General features: G+C 39.2%; 1 protein-coding gene and 1 non-coding gene across 2 annotated transcripts in view; one reads left to right on the forward strand and one right to left on the reverse strand.

The window, feature by feature from the left end:
- Positions 1-19,773, forward strand: part of AFG1L (AFG1 like ATPase) — a 202,071-nt gene that overhangs the window by 57,185 nt on the left and 125,113 nt on the right. The window contains exons 4-5 of the mRNA XM_029944048.1: positions 8,706-8,757; positions 19,144-19,245. Coding sequence (XP_029799908.1) covers positions 8,706-8,757; positions 19,144-19,245 — 154 coding nt within the window. The remainder of the gene's footprint in view (positions 1-8,705; positions 8,758-19,143; positions 19,246-19,773) is intronic.
- On the reverse strand, positions 7,771-7,903 carry LOC115297319. The gene has a single exon (XR_003911406.1). It is a non-coding gene; the product is annotated as a small nucleolar RNA SNORA70 (small nucleolar RNA).

Raw genomic sequence — 19,773 nt, forward strand, 5'->3', positions numbered from 1 at the left:
GAGGGGCAGAGAGAGAAGGAGACACAGAACCGGAAGCAGGCTCCAGGCTCTGAGCTAGCTGTCAGCACAGAGCCTGACGCGGGGCTCGAACCCACAAACGTGAGATCTGACCTGAGCCGAAGTCGGAGGCTCAACCGACTGAGCCACCCAGGCGCCCCTGTCTCCCTACATTTTTGACAATACTGTATTCTCTTAGAGTTTTAGATTTTTGTCCTGGCAATATTTCATTGTTATATTAAATCACACCACTTTTATTGTGAATGAGAAGTATTCTTTCAAATGTTTAAGCCATTTGTATTTGTTTTGCTTATTGATTTATAAAAATTCCATTTACTAAGGAAATACATTCTTGTCTCTAATAAATATTGTAGGATTGTTTTCCTTGTCTTTTACCATTAGCATTTTTTCCCCCAAGCAGAAATGGTTAATTTCCCTACTTTAAGTCTTTCTGTCTTTTCCATTATAGTTTTTGGGTTTATGTCTTGCTTGCAAGACATTACACTTAAAGATTGTAAAAATGAATTCACAGGAAGGCCTTTGTAGAGAAGTTAATGAAAAGGATTACCGGAGAAGTGAAACATTTCATTTGGGGGGCATGTTCCTGAGAGGGTGGTGGGGGTAGGGGTGATGACTGAATCCAGAAATTGAGAGAAGGTTGCATGGGAAGAGAAATCCTCTCATTTTGTCACGGGAGGGAGAGGAAAGGATGGGTGCTGATATGGGTGGGATTGTAACTTCATACAGGAAGTTGAAAGAGTTCCACCCCAATGCATTCTGCTTTCTCTCTAAGGAGAAGTACGAGACCTCTGCTGAAAGTAATGGGGGAAGTGTAGTTTGGCTTGAAGGGAGCTGAGAAGGTTCCAGAGAATCACTGCAGAAACAGAGAGTGAAGTAACCAGAGAAATGGGCTTGTTGGCCATCTGAAAGGACTGGCACGCTGAAGGCCTTCAGACTGTTTCAGCAGCATTCTGCAGTCTGGGTGAACGTGACGGGAAGGTTCTATTTTCAGCTATCCTTCCATCATTTATTTCTAATTTTATCTCATTACGGTTGGACTCAAGTGATTCTTTGCAATTTATTGAGGTTTCCTTTATGGCTTAGCATATTGACTATATTTGAAATTGGGCTACATGCTCTTGAATGTATTCTTTATTTGTTGGACATAGAGTTTACATAGATAAAAAAATAGCTTGAGTGTACATTGGTGTTCAGATCTTTGAGAGAGATGTCTCAAAGGATACGATGTTTCTTTTTTTTTTTTTTTTTTTTGGTGTATAGGTTTTGATGGAAACAGACATCAGTAAAACATAAAGTTTGCAGTTTTCAGCCTGAGAAAGTGGAGCTTGTGATTAGTTATCCCGAGGGGGGCCACTGAGTGGGAAGTCCCTGTGCTCTACGCTGTCCTCAGTAGATAAGGAAACGGCAGGTTATTGAGTTGATAAGTCTTATCCAGGGTCGCAAAGCTAATAAGTAGCAGAACCATCATTTTTACCCAGTCCTTAGGGGTTCGTTTCCAGTACTCTTATGCTCTGTCTTTTGTGCTTAGTGGAGGTAGATGATAGCTTACCACTATCTTCCAACCTCATCTTTATTTATTTTTAATTATTTTTAATTTTTTTGTTAACATTTACTTGTTTTTGAGAGACAGAACAGGAGCAGGAGAGGGTCAGAGGGAGAGGGAGACACAGAATCTGAAGCAGGTTCCAGGCTCTGAGCTGGCAGCACAGAGCCTGACGCAGGGTCTGAACTCATGAACCGTGGGATCATGACCTGGACTGAAGTTGGACGCTTAACCAACTGAGTCACCCAGGCGCCCCTATTTTAAAAATTTTTTAAAGTTAATGATTATTTTATTTTTGAGAGAGGGAGGAAGGGGGAGAGGCAGGGATGGGGGGGGTGGTGGATCTGAAGCAGGCTCTGCACTGTCAGTGAGAGCCCAGTGCGGGGCTGGAACTCATGAACTGCAAGATCATGACCTGAGCCAAAGTTGAAGCTCCATCGACTGAGCCACCCAGGTGCCCCCCCCCCGGCATCATCTCTAAACTTACCACCTGCACAATCTATAACAGTGTCACTGGATCCTTACTAAAAGCCCAGTGGAGAAGGTGTCGTCGTCTTACTTTACAAATTTCTAAAGATACAAGTAACACAGAAAATCTTAGAAGTGGTCACTAATGAAACTCGTTCATCTTCACAATTTCAGGCCTTTGTCTAGTGTTAAGTGTGTGCATTTAAAGGATAGGGGGCATATCAGAGTCCTGGCAGCAAACCATTCACAGCAGATGTTTCAAATAAAGACTGAATCAAGATGACAGAGTCCTGGGCAGCGCAGGCCTGAGGCAGCAAACAAGGAATGGAGAGCTGAAGGAGGAGCCTGGAGTGGGGTGGAGCTGTGGCCTGAGGACCTGACTGATGGTCCTGAAGGGATGCAGCTCTGCCAGAGACTTAGCAGTGAAGCCAGGAGGGAACAGGAAGGAATGGTCTGACTTGCACTACTCCCTCTCTTCCATTGCCTGCAAGTAGTGTGTCGCAGGGTCTGATGCCAGCTAGCAGCCAGCCAGCAACGTTAGCCTCCTGGGATGCAGAGCTGGTGGGAAGACATGGTTGGGGGAGGGGAGTGAATGGAGAATATCAGCACCTAAGGATGGTAGCAGGGTGGAGTTTTCTGAGACCTAAGAACAAATGATAGAAATGAAAACATTATAGGGGTGCATGGGTGGCTAGGTCAGTTAAAAGTCTGACTCTTGATTTCAGCTCAGGTCATGATCTCAAGGTTCATGGGTTCGAGCCCCACTTCAGGGTCTATGCTGAGAGCACAGACGCAGTTTAGGATTATGTCTTTCTCTCTCTCTCTCTCTGCCCCTCCCCTGCTCACGTTTGTGGTCTCAAAATAAACTTAAAAAAATTAAAACATCATAAAGGAAATTTAATGGAACTGAAAAATAGGGTAAATTGTGAGAAAATGTAAATTAGGAGCATGTAAATGATGTGGGTTCCTCTCTGAGTCGTTTTGAAGAAAACTGTGAACCTTACTTTCTGTGAATTCACTACTATCAATAAAGAATTTTAAAATTTCTTTAGGACTCATTTTATAGTTTTTTAAATAGTCTTACTGTTCACCATTCCATTCTGATTTTCCTCTTAACATACAGATATTTAGCTTTTTATTTTTTTAAAGATTTCATGTAATCTCTACATCCAATCTCTACTTTATGCTTGAGCTTACAACTCCAAGATCAAGAGTTACACTCTCTACTGAGCAAGCCATCCTGGTGCCCCAAAATGTAGATTTTTAGGGGTGCTTGGGTGGCTTAGTTGGTTGAGCATCCCACTCTTGGTTTTGGCTGAGGTCATGATCTCACAATTTGTGGGTTTGAGCCCCATGTTGGGCTCTGTGCTGGCAGTAAGGAGCCTGCTTGGGATTCTACCTCTCCCTCTCTCTCTGCCCCTCCCCTGTGCACATGCTCTCTGTCTGTCAAAATGAATAAAAATTTTAAAAAACTTAAAAAAATATAGAGATTTTTAAATCCCTTGAAATAATTTCAATAATTTTTGGGTGACTGAAAGTATAGGAGAATATTAGCTTACCACTCGAAGTGAATATCCTTGGGGTATATGTTGTTTGGGTAGATGGTGTCTAACATGTTATAATTATAATATGTATATGTAATATATATTATATAATTTAAAAATATGTGTGTAATATATAGTGTAATATAACATCTGCCAAAATGCTTTTTCCAAAATATGTTGAGCTTGGGTAAAACAGAAGAAAGGACCAAATACTATTTTTTTTGACAGCACTGGGTTCTCTCTGTGTCTTCTTTTCCCCCAAATCTTTGTTAAATTTTTGCCTTGAACTCCATTTACTTAGCATATATTGGTGATCTCATGTGAATAGTACTAGAGTAGATCCTAGACTATTCCTGCAATGTGTGTTGTGAAGAATTATGAATTGCTATGACCCTTGGAGTTACCTAATATAGAACATTGCTTTCAAAAGATTTTTTAAATTTATTTATTTTGAGAGAGAGGGTGAGGGGGGGCAGAGAGAGAGGGAACTGGGGGTAGATACTCCCAAGCAGACTCCATGCTGTCAGCACAGAGCCAGATGTGGGGCTCCATCTCCCAAACCATGAGATCATGACCTGAGCCAAAATCAAGTATTGGTGGCTTAATTGACTGACCCACTCAGGCACCCCTCAAAAGATTTCTAATACATAGAATATACTTAGAGATTATGACGTTCCATGTAGGCTTTCTAATTTGAAGCTGTTCTAAAATTATTTAAGAGCATAATGCTTTTTTTTTCTGGCAAGTTGAAAATAGCATAACCAGTGTACAAGAATGGCTAATGTAAGATCTTAAAACAAAACAAATTAAGAAGTTTTGGCAGGAGTGGAATCTGTTTTCAGTTGAGATTTAAGAATAGATTGAGAGTTAATGTGCCGAAGAACACAGGGAATGCAGTCAGCTGGCAGACTCAAAGCAATGAACGTCCTTTTGCCTCAGCAGTTGGGACGGGGAATGCTGGAGTCAGGGGCTGGGTTTATAAAGTAGGGAGGGACAGGAAACCAAGAGAGTTTCCAAGACATGTTGGAGTGAACCCACAGATTAAAAAACAACAGCATTATGTACTAGATTGTTTCTAGCCCTTGAGTATGTTCTCTACCAAACTCCTGACTGCTCTGGTTTGTTCTGTGAGGCATAGCCTTTGCCTCTTTCTGCTTTTACCCTCCCTGAATTCTCTCCACTCTTGCTTACCTTGGTTTTTGCACAGGTGTCAATAAATTGTTGCAAAGTTTGTTCCTCTTCTAAGTGGAAGAAAATTTAGTATGCTTATTTGGGTTGATAATAGTATCAGGCAAAGAGAAGTGCCAGTTTGTTTCTTCCTTGGAGCCCTCCATCCTCCTGTTTTGACCTGGACTTGATTGCTTTCTTGATCTGTTTGTGCCTCTGCTTCCAGGGGAACCCTGTATTTTACCAGGGCTTCCTTCCCAGGATCCTTTGTCTTTCCTGGAGCCTGGGAGTCTCTATTTCTGTTAGGGAGGTGTTATTAAGACATGTTATGTATGGGGACACCTGGGTGGCTCAGTTGGTTAAGTCCAACTTGGGCTCAGGTCATGATCTTATGGTTCGTAAGTTCGAGCCCCACATCAGGATCTGTGCTGACAGCTCAGAGCCTGATTCCTGCTTCGGATACTGTGTCTCCCTCAATCTCTGCCCCTCCCCCATTCGCACTCTGTCTCTCTGTCTCTCTCTCAAAAATAAACATAAAAAATAGACCTTCTATGTATGGAATGTCAATTTCTATTTTCATACTTGATGGATACATTGGATAGATTAGGTTGGAAATCATTGTCCCTCAAATCTTATTCAAGTCTTTGTCTGTTGTTTGTGAGTTGTTCCCCTACTCCTTTGTTCCTTGCCCCAGTGGCTACCTCAGACATTTGTGGGATGTCCTTTCTATTCCTGGTGTCTAAAATTTCAGGATTATGACTTGTTATTGGTTTTATTTTCCTCCCTGTGCTGGGCACTTACTCTTTCCTCCCAAATCTAGAAATCAAGTCCTTCAGATCTGAGAAAAATCTTGGCATTATTCCTTATATAACTTCCTCCTCTCTTTTCCCCCTCTATTTTCTTTTTCCAGAATTCCTTTTTTTGTCAGATACTGGACCTCCTGATAAATTAATCCAATAATCTTATATTTTCCATTTATTCTTGTTGCTGTTTATTATATTTTAATTTTTAAAAAATGTTTATTTTGAGAGAAAGAGAGAGAGTGGAGGAGGAGAGAGGGAGAGGGAGATAGAGAATCCTAAGCAGTCTCTGGAGCTGTCAGCACAGAGCCCAATATGGGACTCGATCTCACAAACCATGAATCATATTCTGAGTCCAAATCAAGAGTTGGAGGCTTAACCAACTAAGCTTCCTAGGCACCCCTAAAGATTTTTTATTTTTAAGTAATCTTTACACCCAACATAGGGCTTGAACTTACAATCCCAAGATTACTAGTCACATCCTCCACTGTCTGGGCCAGCCAGGTGCCCCTCTGCTACTGTATTTTATTTATATATGTATTTATGTATTTATTTTTTAGACAGGAAGTAGGATTTATTGGTGGTCATGAATAGGGAGGGTGTAGTGCCAACGTTCTCATGAGTGCAGAGCCTGCCATTTTTCCAAGGGGCCATTATTAGGGATTATTTGACCCCACAGCCATCTAGATGATCTGTTTTCCCACCACCATGAATTCAAATTTATCCACATTAGGAAATTGCTGCAGTTGAGGTCAAGGAGGTTGTCTCCTACTTTCTCCTCAAGGGTTTTGATGGTTTCCTGTCTCACATTCAGGTCCTTCAGCCATTTTGAGTTTATTTTTGTGTATGGTGTAAGAAAGTGGTCTAGTTTCATTCTTCTGCATGTTGCTGTCCAGTTCATCCAGCACCACCTGCTAAAGAGGCTGTCTTTTTTCCATTGGATACTCTTTCCTGCTTTGTCAAAAATTAATTGGCCATACATTTGTGGGCCCAGTTCTGGGTTCTCTATTCTATTCCATTGGTCCATGTGTCTGTTTTTGTGCCAATACCATACTGTCTTGATGATGACAGCTTTGTAGTAGAGACTAAAGTCTGGGATTGTGATGCCTCCCATTTTGGTTTTCTTCTTCAGTATTACTTTGGCTATTCGGGGTCTTTTGTGGTTCCATACAAATTTTAGGATAGTTTGTTCTAGATTTGAGAGGAATGCTGGTGCAGTTTTGATGGAGATTGCATTGAATGTGTAGATTGCTTTGGGTCCTACACTGTTGGTGGGAGTGTAAACTGGTGCAGCCGCTCTGGAAAACAGTATGGAGGTTCCTCAAAAAACTATCAATAGAACTCCCCTATGACCTAGCAGTAGCACCCGAGGGATACAGAAGTGCTGATACCTAGGAGCACATTACCCCAATGTTCATAGTGGCACTTTCTATAGTAGCCAAATCATGGAAAGGGCCTAAATGTCCATCACCTGATGAATGGATCAAGAAGATGTGGTATGTATGTGTGTGTATATATATATATATATATATATATATATATACACACACACACACACACACACACACATATACATACAGACAGTGGAGTACTACATGGCAATGATAAAGAATGAAATATGGCCCTTTGTAGCAAAGTGGATGGACCTCGAGGGTGTCATGCTAAGTGAAAGAAGTCAGGCGGAGAAGGACAGATACCATATGTTTGCACTCATAGGTCTAACAGGAGAAACCTAACAGAGGGCCATAGGGAGGGGAAGGGGGAAAGAGAGTTGGGGAGAGAGAGGGACACAAATCATGAGAGACTATTGAATACTGAAAACGAACCGAGGGCTGAAGGGAGAGGGAGGGGGGATTGGGGGTGGGGGAAATGTAGGAGGGCATTTGTGAGGAAGAGCACTGGGTGTTATATGGAAACCAATTTGACAATAAACTATTAAAGATAAATTAATAAAAAATTAAAAAACCCAAATTCATCCACATTAAACTTAGTAAAGCCTCACTTCTTGGAAATGTACATCTTCTAGCAGCCAGGGAACTTGAACTTGGCCCTGTGTGGGGCCTCAATCCCATGCTCCTTGTTCTGCAGCTTGGTTACAGGTGAACAGGATGACTTGGCCCATGTGGATCCTGGCCTCTGTGCCCTGGGGCTTTCCAAAGGTGCCCCACATACCTGTCTGGACACTAGATTAGAGATAGGATGAGGTCAGACATCAATGTCCACTGGAAAGGGCTCTCTCCAGGGTCCCTTAGGGCAACCCATACAATCAACAGGCTGCATACACTACCCAGGAGGCTATCTTTGCAGCCGTTGCACACTGAGCCCCCATAGGGAAAGAGCACAGCCTATTTATTTGGCTGCAGATCTGCCACCATATTTTAAATCTCAGAGTATTCTTTTGTTCTTAATGCTCCTTTTTAAAAGTTACATTTTGTTCTTGGTTTACAGTTTTAAAAGCTTCTCTTGTTTTCCCCAGCATATTATATATATGGTCAGTTATACTGATTCCAGTTTTATTTTCAAGTTTCCTTCTGCTGTCTGTGTAGTCTCTGTTTCATCTGAGTTTTTATGCTCTCTGTACCCTTGCTCTGGTCTCCAGCTTTCATCTTGGACACTTTTTTCTTTTGAAGTTTCTATTGATTCTTGGCTGTCAATTCATTTTAGAATTTTTTTGGATATTGGCAAGCTGATCCAAGGCTGCATCATAAGAGGTTGGTTGGCTGGTATGCTGCTGTGAGGTCATCTCATAGGGACCAGTTATTTCTTTGGAAAAAGTCCACACATAAGTACCTTTGGACTTTTTCTCTTCTGGAGACTATTTAGTGTCTCCAGAAAAATTCCTCTGCTTTCTTGCTAGCTGGGAATGAGCTAGGCTATCATTGTTTGGGGAGCCCATTTGGGGAAGATGGGGAAGATGGCTTAGTTATTAAATGACAACTGTAACCTCCAGTTGTGTGACTTCAGCCCTTGCTCTGGGCTACTGTGATTCTTGCCTCCTACATTAAAACAGAAGTTGGGCCTCATAGCTTTTACCTTAAGTTTTTTGTACTTAACTGTATATAATAGCTTGTGTTAGTCCTCTATGTGATAGTTAGGAATACTATGAATATGGTAATATTTAATTATTTCCATGTTAGTGATTTATACTTTGTTCTTAATTTACAGCTTTTTTCAAGGAGCAAACCTCCACGGGGCCTGTATGTTTATGGAGATGTTGGTAAGTGTGTTAAAATAAGTTTAGAGTGGTCCAAACAGGAAATTTCCCAGCCTACACTCAGGGATATTTCCATTTCCATCCCTCGGTCTGCTACTAGCAAGGGAATAGGATGGGGCAAAGTAAAGCAGGGGGAGAGGTTGGGGGAGAGGTGGGAGTTATCTCAGTTTTCACTTGTTCTTCTCAGAGAGTGTGACTGGAGTTGAAGGCCGGGCTAGTTAGCATGGTAGGGTGCACACATTTTTTGGTGTATAAAACTGAGTTGATCTCAGGGAAGGAAATCTTCTATAAATAGGTTATTAGGTAAATCAGAGTCTCATTGCTCAGTGCTATTTGGCTTAGCTTAATACTTTTCAGAAAATAAGCTGCTCTTTTTTACTTTTAATTTTCACTAATATTTCTACTCATAATCTAAACTCTTGTCCTTCCTTAATTTAGTTATTATTACCTATAACTTAGTTATTAGTGGATATTCTTTTTTTTTAATTTATATATTTTGAGAGATGCAGTGCATGTGCAAGTGAGGGAGAGGTTAAAGGAGAGAGAGAGAGAGCGAGAGAGCGAGAAAACGAATCCCAAGCAGGCTCTACACTGTAGGCACAGAGTCCAGATGTGGGGCTTAATCTCTCAAACTGTGAGATCATGACCTGAGCCAAAATCAAGAGTTGGATGCTTAACTGACTGAGTTACCCAGGCACCCCTATTCTTAATGCATGAGTGGTTATGTTTTCTTGGTCTCCCATATCCACATATTGGGCACAAAGACTTACCTTTTCACGGAAACCTTATGAGCTATTGCTTACTTTCTAGATTTAACTAATCAATGAATGTCTACTTCTTTTCTGACTTTGTTTTGTGAAATTGTCTGTCGTTTGGTTTCTGTTTCCTTGAAACAAATATTCTTTTCTCCTACTCATAAACCTCTCCCTGTTGACCCACAGTCACTGATGTCATAAAGGTAGCTCTTTATTTGGTCTTATTGCTTATCAATCATTTCTTTTTTTAAAAATTTTTTAATGTTTTTTAAAATTTATTTTTGAGAGACAGAGACAGCACAAGCAGAGGAGAGTCACTGAGAGAGGGAGACACAGAATCTGAAGCAGGTTCCAGGCTCTGAGCTAGCTGTCAGCACAGAGTCTGATGCGGGACCGAGCCCATGAACTGTGAGATCATGACCTGAGCCAAAGCCGGACGCTTAACTGACGGAGCCACCCAGGCACCCCTCAATCACTTCTTTTATTGGCTTCCTCAAAATGTACATTTACCTATAGCGAAATTGGTTTGCTCTTCAGCTGACCAACCTCAGGCTCCCCTATACCTGTAACAAACTTGTGCTATGAGGAAGTGGTGGCAAAAGTTATTATCTTAGAATTTTAGAATGAGAAAAATACTAGGAGTTGAATAAGCAGTTATAGTGCCTTAAAGATCCAACCGTTCTTTTCTGGGTCCTCCCTCTTCTCATTTTTAGATGAATGCCTGTAAATACCTATTTTACACTTAGAGATTTAGCAAGTCTGATAAAAAAGGATCGGTGAGTTCATAAACAAGTGGAGGATAAGAGATTGTCCTTTAAGATTCTTCAAGTTCTTGGAGCTTACAGATTTGAAAAATGTCAAAGAAGCTCAAGCTCTTCTTTATCATTATTATTTTCTTAGATTTTAAAGAAATCTCTACACCCACTGTGGGGCTTAAACTCTCAGCGCCAAAATCGAGAGTCACATGTTCTTTCAACCACGCCAGCCGTGTGCCCCCAACCTATTCTTTTTCTTAGTTCATTGGCTAATTGGTATTTTTGAGAATAGCATATGCTTATTTCTTATTTAGAAAGCAATTTGTTACAAATGCTAGACCAATTTTATGTACCTACACCTTTGGTTACTGCTCTCATGCTGTGGTCATGTCTTATTCTTTGCCTCTTGGGAGAACATTTACTTCCTATACCTTCACTTTCATGTTTAGTCATTGCTAAAATCAACATCTTTGCTTCTCCTATTACCTTAACCACTTAACCATAAATGGAGATGGCTGGTAAAGCACAACTGTTTCCACTTCTGCAAAAGGGCTTTAAAAAAAAAACCCAAAACTTATAAAAGTTACTGGATTTTAGTTTGGAATATACAGCCATATGCTAACAAATTGAAGGGAAGCGTCATTCATCTGAGTGGTTGAAAGGATTAGTGAAGGTGTGATAACATGGGATGTTCACAGAGCTGGGTGTGTGGCAACTTTGGTTAAGAACATTTTTATAGCATAGTGAGGGGAAGAGAAAGGAATTCTAAAATAGGAAGGGAGAGGAACATTTTGGTGGCTCTAGTCAGTTTAGTTTAGGATATTACAAAACAGGTCGTGAAAGATAGGTCAATCCTCTGTTTGAGAGGGCTCTCTGGCTGAGAGCATAGCGTCAGAATGCTCTCACAAGCTCTTTTTTGGTTACTGTTTTCCTTTTTTTAGACTTGGGACACAGGTGTCCAGTTTGAGAGAGACTCATGGCCAAGAGAAGTCTGTTTCATAGCACCCCCTTCCCCTCCTTATTTCTGCACTTGCCCGAGGCTCTGTCATGCACACTTCTTTCTACTCCTATTGAGATGACTGACTCAGATAGACCCTCAATCCAGAGAGTCCCGGTAGATTTGATACGCAAGTTTTCACGAATAAAGTGCATATTAGCACATCTCCTGCAGACGCCAAAAGCTGCCATTGGAGAGTTTTGTGGCTTCATTCTTACCCTGCATTGGCTTTCTTGGGTTTCAGCTCTGGCTGGCAGGCTGCAGTGGTGGTGGCGGGGTTGATGCCGTCTCCTGTACATTGGAGACAATCAAAAGGACATTTTTGTTTCTCAGTCCCTTTTCTGCTGCCTTCTGGTTTAACCTCACCTACTTCACATAGATAATTTCACCAATCAAAAGGTAGGCTGGTTTTAGGGTTAGGAGTTGGGAAGCATAGTTCTGGGCTTGGGGCAGCGATGGAGGACACCACTCTCCAGCTCCCTTGCAGAAGGTTGGCTGTGAAACGGGCACCATAGGGAAGAGGGGCTGGCGCATGAGTAGTCCTTTTTGGCTTCATAACTATATAGGCTTGAAAGTTAGAACCTGAAAGGTTTTAGGTTTCACAAATTACTCCCCTAGTAAGAATCTTTTCTTGAGAAAAATATGAGGTTTTAGTTAGGATACTGTAGAGACCAAAGCAAAATTGGGAGGTAGATAAAATTTCGTACTGGTTTCTTCTTCATGTATTTTCAACGTGTGTCCTCGTTCTTGCATTCCCTTGACAAATGTTGACTGAACGTCTGCTGGGTGCCAGGCACCATGTTGTTTCTGCAGATATAATGGTAAATAAAGGCAGAGACAGCCTTTGCTCACCCAAAGCTTATAGACTCTTGTGATGACTCTGAAACATTATATAACCTATAGTAAAAAAATGTTTTTACATTGTGACCTACACTTGAATGTGTGTGTGTGTGTGTGTGCGCACACGCATGTGTAAACACACACACCCCTGAAAAATAGTTTCATGACAGAAATCTTACCCTTATGTGTGGTACATTTTGATATTTTCTATTCTATTCTGTGAAAAAATAATTCTGGTGGTAGAGGCACTTTTTTAAACATTGATCTGGGGTCTCTCATATCTGTCACTACAAGTTGGTGTTCTAGGGCATGTCCCTGCTGTTTCATCTCTTTGGATGTTAGGATTTCTCATGCTGGGTCTTCCATGGGACACAGCTTTCTCCTCTATTCATTAAACTAACCTGGTTGGACTCATATTATCCCAGGATCTTCTACCCTTCTAGCTAAATTTCTGAACTATTTCTAAGCTGTTTTCTAACCTAAACTATTCTATTTTTTAAGTTTAAAAATTTTTAATGTTTAATTTTGAGAGAGAGAGATACAGAACACGAGTGGGGAGAGGGTCAGAGAGAGAGAGGGAGACACAGGCTCTGAAGCAGGCTCCAGGCTCTGAGCTGTCAGCACAGAGGCTGACATGGGGCTCGAACCCACGAACTATGAGATCATGACCTGAGCCAAGGTCAGACGCTTAACTGACTGAGCCACCCAGGTGCTCCTGCTTTTTAAGTTTTTAATGGGTTCCATTGGATTAGTGGGTTACCTCTCCAGAACATTTGCGACTTAAAGAGAGTCTTCTGAGAGTTAGGGTTTCACTGGAATTTGGTGTATGAAATAGAACAGTAGTGATTCAGTTGGCCACTTGGTGATTTTGGGCAGAGAAATCTTTTAACGTCTCTGAAATTCCACCGCACACAGGCTCTTGCCCACCCATACCAGATCTAATGGTGCTTATCATACCACAGTTAAAGAATTTTACATTTTAGAAAGATCTTTGCCACTGTTTCCCCTCTTTTTTGCTACTGTCATGAACTTAACATTTTCCTCATGTTCTCCCTATACACTGTTTGGTGCTGAGGAAAGTCAAATATTAGTAATTACTTGGGTATATTTATTAGTCTCTGTTAGACGTAGAGAAAAAAGTAGATGTTGGTAGAAATTAATAAGAGAACAAATACAAAATAAGTAGAAATTTAAGTATATATAAGCTATACCATTTTCATCTTAACATTATAAATTTCATTAAATATTCAGTTACTCAGATTTCTAATTATGTCATAAATGTTTGTTTTCAACGTGATATTAAGTCTTTAGTCTGTGTGTGTGTGTAAAGGACACCTCATATCACAGAAGTGCATCAGCAAAATTCAGGCTGTTACATATATATGTAAGTAACATATATAATGCATGTATAGTGTTACATACACACATATAAGCTAATTTGTCCTGTAGGATTTCCTACAATCTGGATCTTGCTGATGCATCCCTGTGGTGTAGTGTGAGAGTCTTCCAACTTTGTCTTTTTCAAGATTGTTTTGACTATTCTGTGGCCTTTGCGTTTCCATATACATTTTATTTTTGGTTTTTGAGAGAGAATGCAAGTGTGAATCGGGGAGGGACAGATGGAGAGGGTGAGAGAGAGAATCTTAAGCAGGCTTCATGCTCAGGGCAGAGCTGGACGTGGGGCTCAATCTCACAAACTGTGAGATCATGACTTGAGCTGAAATCAGACCCTTCAGCCACTGAGCCACTCAGGCACCCTGTTACTTTCTTCTTAAAAAATTAACAGCCATCCTAATGAGTGTGAAGTAGTATCTCGTACATTTCTCAAATGATTAGTGGTGTTGAGCGTCTTTTCATTATAGGTTTCTTTTTTGTATTTGTCCCTTATGTGTTTGAATTTATGCTGCTTTTCCTAGTTTGCTGAGAGATTTGATCATAAATTTGTGCTGAATTTTTTTCAAATGTGATGATTATTTGGTTTTTATATGTTGAATTTTATTTTGATAGGGAGTTAAGTTACTTACATACCAGCTTGATTTATTTAAAGTACTTTTAATAAAACTTTTTATTAAGATAATTATAGATTCACATATACTTGTAAGAAGTAATATGGAGATATCTGTGTACATGTTACTCATTTCTCTCCCCAAAGGTCACATTGTACAAAGACTACAGTATAAATTTCACAAACAGAATGACATTGGTACAATTCACTGATCTCATTCAAATTTCTTGTTTTTCTAGTCCTCATTTATTTGTGTGTATTTAGTTCTATACAATTTATCACTTGTGTAAGTTCATGTATCCACCACCACAGGCTACACAGTTCTGTCACAAGAGTCCCTTGTGTTGCTCAAAATTTTATAACGACACCTACTCACTCTCTATTTCTAAGTCCTGGCAACCACTAATCTGTTCTCCATTCCTAAAATTCTGTCATTTCAAAAATGTTACATAAGTTGCACAGTATATAAGCTTTTGAGATTGCTTTTTTTTTTCTCCAGTCAGCGTAATTCCTTGGAGATTCATTCAAGTTGTTGTATGAGTTCAGTATCTCTGGAAATTGTTCATTTTACAGTTCCCTGGTGGCCATTTTTGCCTGCCATCATAGAGGATCACCCTACACATGAGCAGCTAGTATTCAGCCAAAGACTCAAGAATACTCACATGTTGATTTCTGGAGCCCTTTTGTAGATGGTTTTCTCCTCCCTGGCACTTTGCCTTGCAAATTTCACCTGCGTGGGACTCCTGTAATTCTGATCTCTCTTAACCCATCTCAGCATGTTCTGGGTGTTTTGCATGGATTCCTCCGTTCTGTTTAGCAGTCTGGAGGGTGCTTCCAAGCCCAAAGCTGGAGTGATTATAGGGCTCATCTTGTTTTTCCCTTCTGTCATAGATCAGAGTCGTGTATTGTTATTTTCTAGTGTCTGAAAACACTAGTTTCATGTATTTCATCCAGTTTTCTAGTTGTTTATGTTGGGATGGCAAGTCTGGAACTAGTTACTCTTAACATAGTCTCTGAAATGTTTTCATTTTCTTGGTACACATTGCTAAGCTTTTCTTGCTCCAAGGTGGTACAAAGGTGATACAAATGTTCACACATATTATCTTCTGGGTCTTTTGTATTTTTTAGCACCTTGGATTCATCTGGAAATAATTTTGGTGTGAAATGTGATGGTAGAGATCTAATTTTATTTTTTGCAAATGGTTGAGCATTTGTCTTTAGCAATTACTATTTTTTTCATATACACTGTTATTATATATATGTAGGTCTGCTTAATTGGTTTAATTGATTTTTTGAAAAATTCAGGACCACTCAAATACAATTTCTCTAATTTCATAATACATTTGTATTATGTAGTTTCTCTTCTTCTCCTCTTTGCCTCCCCCAGCCTCTATTATTTGCTACTTATCTTGTTTTAGAATATTTTTGACATTTTTTAAAGAAATTAGCTGCTCAGGAGAATTTTTTTAAAGTGTGGGTGTTTTTGTTTTACTCAAATGTTAAGTACTCTTTTTTCCTGATTAATCATGCGTCCTAGATATCATATCATGTCAGAACATGTAGATTTACCTCATTCATTTTACTGGGTGTAATATTTTATTATATGAGCATTCCACAGTTTACTTAACCAGTTTCTTGTTGAGAGGCATTTGTTTATTTATTCATTTATTTTTACTAGGAGATAGACTTTAGGATCATGTTGTCAAGTTATTCTTAAGTCGATTTTTATTGGGATTCCATTGAGGTTTGAAATAATTTAGGGGAAAATATCTTTATAGTATTGATTTTGGTTCTGAGTATTTTTAAATACTTATCTACCTTTTGATAGATACTGCAAAACTAACTTCCACAAAGGCTAGGTTTTTGTTTTTTGTTTTTAATTTTATTTATTTATTTTCAGAGAGGGAGGGAGGGAGAAAGAGAGAGAGAGAGAAAGAAAGAGAAAGAGAGAGAGAGCGAGCGCACACATGCAAGCAGGGAAGGGGCAGAGAAAGGGAAAGAGGGAATCCCAAACAGGCTCTGCACTGTCAGCACAGAGCCTGATGCGGGGCTCAAACTCCTGAACTATGAGATCGTGACCTGAGCCAAAACCAAAAGTCCGACGCTTAACCCATTGAGTCACCCGGAAACCCCCAGGAGGGCTCGTTTTATACTAACACGAGAAATGTATCAGAGTGCTTGTTTTCCTACATCTTCACCAACATAAAAATGGCACATCATTTGTGTTTTAATTTGTATTCCTTTTTATTTCTGGTAGAATTTAAAAATTATGTTTAAAGCTATGTATTTGTATTTTTGGTGTCATTTGAATACTCCTATTGCACACTGATCATCTTTTTTTCTTTCCCCTGTTGAGTCTGTACTGTGTAGTACTCTTTCAGTTGTAGTGGGGGGGGAAAAACAGTTGAATTAGCTGAAGCAGGGGAGGAATTTAATGGTTGGTTTAATTGTTAAGTTGACTAATTAATTAATAATAACTATTAAGTTGAGTGAATTAAGTTGATTTAGCTGAGGGTAGATCTATATTTAATATTTTAATGATATTTTAGGGATTTCCCTCTCCTTCCATTTCCCTTTTCCTTCATCTTTTTGTCTTGCTTTCCTTTTTGGCTTCATTCTTGTTCACAGGTTTGACATTGGCTTCATTCTTGGTCACAATTTTTTGCTCTTGTAGAAGAGATTTCTGGAATTTTCTAGGTTGCTCTTTTAAAAAGAGAAGAGATGATTGTCATTCTCAGAACCCATTTTAACTGCCCCTAGAGGATACTGACCTAACCTGGGTACATGCTGATTGTAGGGCCAGCCAGTGTATATGGTAATGGGGTATTTTGATTGGCCCTTCCTGTGATTAATACCCTCATAGAATCCTGTTAAGTAGAGGAGTTTGTGGAAGGAAGAGATTTTGGACAGACCACGAAACAGAACAAAACAAAATATACACTCCATTATAGTTTTAAAGAACTCTATATTTTAAAGATATATGTAAGGTTCATCTTGCAAGTTTCATGAAGGCTGGGATTTTTGTGTTTTTGTTTTGTTTTGTTTGTTTGTTTTTACTACCAGATCCTGAGGCAGGATAAGGTGTCACACATGGTGTTCAGTAACCATATACTGATTACATAAATAAGGATGTTAATTTTATTTATAGTGATTTTGATATTCAGAAGTTTGAATTCCATGTAGCCTAATTTATCAGTTTTTTCCTTTCTGATTTTTCTTTTTGCTTTTATCTCCAGAAACTTTTTATATGATGGTCTTGTTATATTTTAAGCCTATTTTTCAAAGAATTAGCACAAAGATTACATTCAAATATACATTAATCACATTTTTGGTTAGATAATTTGTGACCTTTTTTCTGAATCTACAAAGTATACTGTGCTTCATGCAGCAGAATTTGAAACTTTATTTTTTGCATAAATGTAATGACTTAAAATCTGCCGCTCACTGTATCAAGAAATGTTATGCTGAGTGGTTTAAAAAATATATTTTAATCTAATTGGTCTCTTCATTAATAACCAAATGTATTTGGCGAATTGTGTTTTCATATACAAAAGACTTTCGGGTAATTCCAGTGGCGTAGGTTCAAAGTCCTATGAAAATGGAGGAAAGCCCAATAGATTTAAGACTCAGATCTTACATCCCGAGCTGCCTATTGACACTCAGCTCCCGCGAAGAGAGGATGGGCACTGTGGTAGGGTGGTTGTGGGGGAAGTGGTGAGGGTGAGAGAGCGCAATGCTGGGTCTGAACTGAGCCCGAGTACCCCCAGTGTCCCCAGAGCTCTGGGCTTTCTGTGAGGGAATAAGACTTCCTGTAAATACTTCGTTAAATGTGACTCTTCGGGGCGCCTGGGTGGCTCGGTCGGTTAAGCCTCCGACTTCGGCTCAGGTCAGATCTCACGTTCGTGGGTTCCAGTCCTGCGTCAGGCTCTGTGAGCCTGTTTCCAGTTTGTGTCTCCTTCTCTCTCTGACCCTCCCCCTCTCATGCTCTGTCTCTCTCTCTATCAAAAATAAATAAAACATTTAAAAAAATTAAAAATAAAAAATTGTGACCCTTCGATTACTAAAGCAATCACAGTGATTAAAATTTTCAGTGTGTTGAATATTCAATAATTACGTTATAAGGGTTTATTGTATCAGAAGTTCTTCAAGTAGACCTTCCTGTGAAAAACTTAAGTTCTGAGCTTTTAAAGAAAGTGTTAAATTTTGAGAACACTTTCTTAAAAAGCTGAAACAAAACAAACAAAGGGGGAAGAAAAGAAACTGAGAAAAAGACGCTTAACTATGGAGAACAACCTGATGGTTACCAGAGGGGGGGGGGCGGAGGATGGGTGAGTAACACAGGTGTCGGGGGGGTAAGGAGGGTACGCGTCCTGATGAGTGCAGGTGATGTAAAGAACGGTTGAATCACGGTATTGTACCCCGGAAACGAATTGAGCACTATGTTTACTGGAATTAAAGTAAAACACTTAAAGAGAATACAATATCGACATTTGTAAAGGAAATCCTGTAGGATATAAAAGGAGAAATAAAGTGTTCTAATTGCAGTTCTCCAGCTCTAATCTACATCTACTATTTATTTTCAGTTTTTATGTTAGATACTAATATTTTCTTTTTAATTTTTCATTTTTGAATTTCCCATAGTGCCTAAGACCACTCCTCATGCTTATGGCCCAATAAAGCCATAAATATTTATTTAGTTGATAAAGTTATTTTATGCATATTGATGTCTTTTGGAAGAGATACTGAAGTATGAATAATCTGCAAATCTTGCCAGTTTAGTTACATTAATTCTCTGGAGGAAATAGCCCCTGTAATGTTAACTAGATGTCGTATTTCCTAATAACAGGATTATAACAGAAAAGAGCAATGTCAACATTTTATTTTTAGCTGGTTTAACATAAAAAATAAACACTCCTTTCTAAAAAAGTAACATAGTCTTAAGCTTTCCAGAAGAATGTGCTTTCATTATCCCAAAGCTAATGAACAATCATTAGAGCAATCAGTACATACTATTTAATAGTTGTTTTTTTTTTTAAGGTACAGGGAAAACAATGGTGATGGACATGTTTTATGCTTATGTGGAAATGAAGAGGAAGAAACGGGTTCATTTTCATGGCTTCATGCTAGATGTTCATGAAAGTAAGTTAAATGATCGAAAAGAAGGGGTTTTTAAGTGGACAAACACTACAAAATACTTTTCTTCATCTTTTAAAATTCTTAATCTTTTATTATTTTTTTTCTGTTTATTTATTTATTTTTTTAACATATGCAATTATTTTCCATCATTTACACTACAGTAGTTACAATTACACTCCAAACAGAAAAGCAAAGTAAAAAATCAAAACCCCAACTTCTTTTTCATGTAATTAGACTTCTACAGAAATTAGGTTATGTAACAACTAGTTAATCACCTAATTTCATAGCTATCTGAAGTGGCGATTGTAATATAGCAGCTTATCTATGATACTTTCAAGATACATGATACAATTTATTACTTGCCCATAAGCTACAACACAGCCTGCTTAATACCTTTCCTTAAATTCCACCTCTATACTACAGTATACTTGAGGTCCATGCAAAAAAGTAGCTACCTTTTATATAGGAAATGGATGATTAAGTCTTTGGTGCTGTAAAAGCAACTTCATTTAAACATAACCACCCCCACCA

Source organism: Suricata suricatta, chromosome 7 (assembly GCF_006229205.1).
Source record: "Suricata suricatta isolate VVHF042 chromosome 7, meerkat_22Aug2017_6uvM2_HiC, whole genome shotgun sequence".
NCBI classification, from domain to species: domain Eukaryota; kingdom Metazoa; phylum Chordata; class Mammalia; order Carnivora; family Herpestidae; genus Suricata; species Suricata suricatta.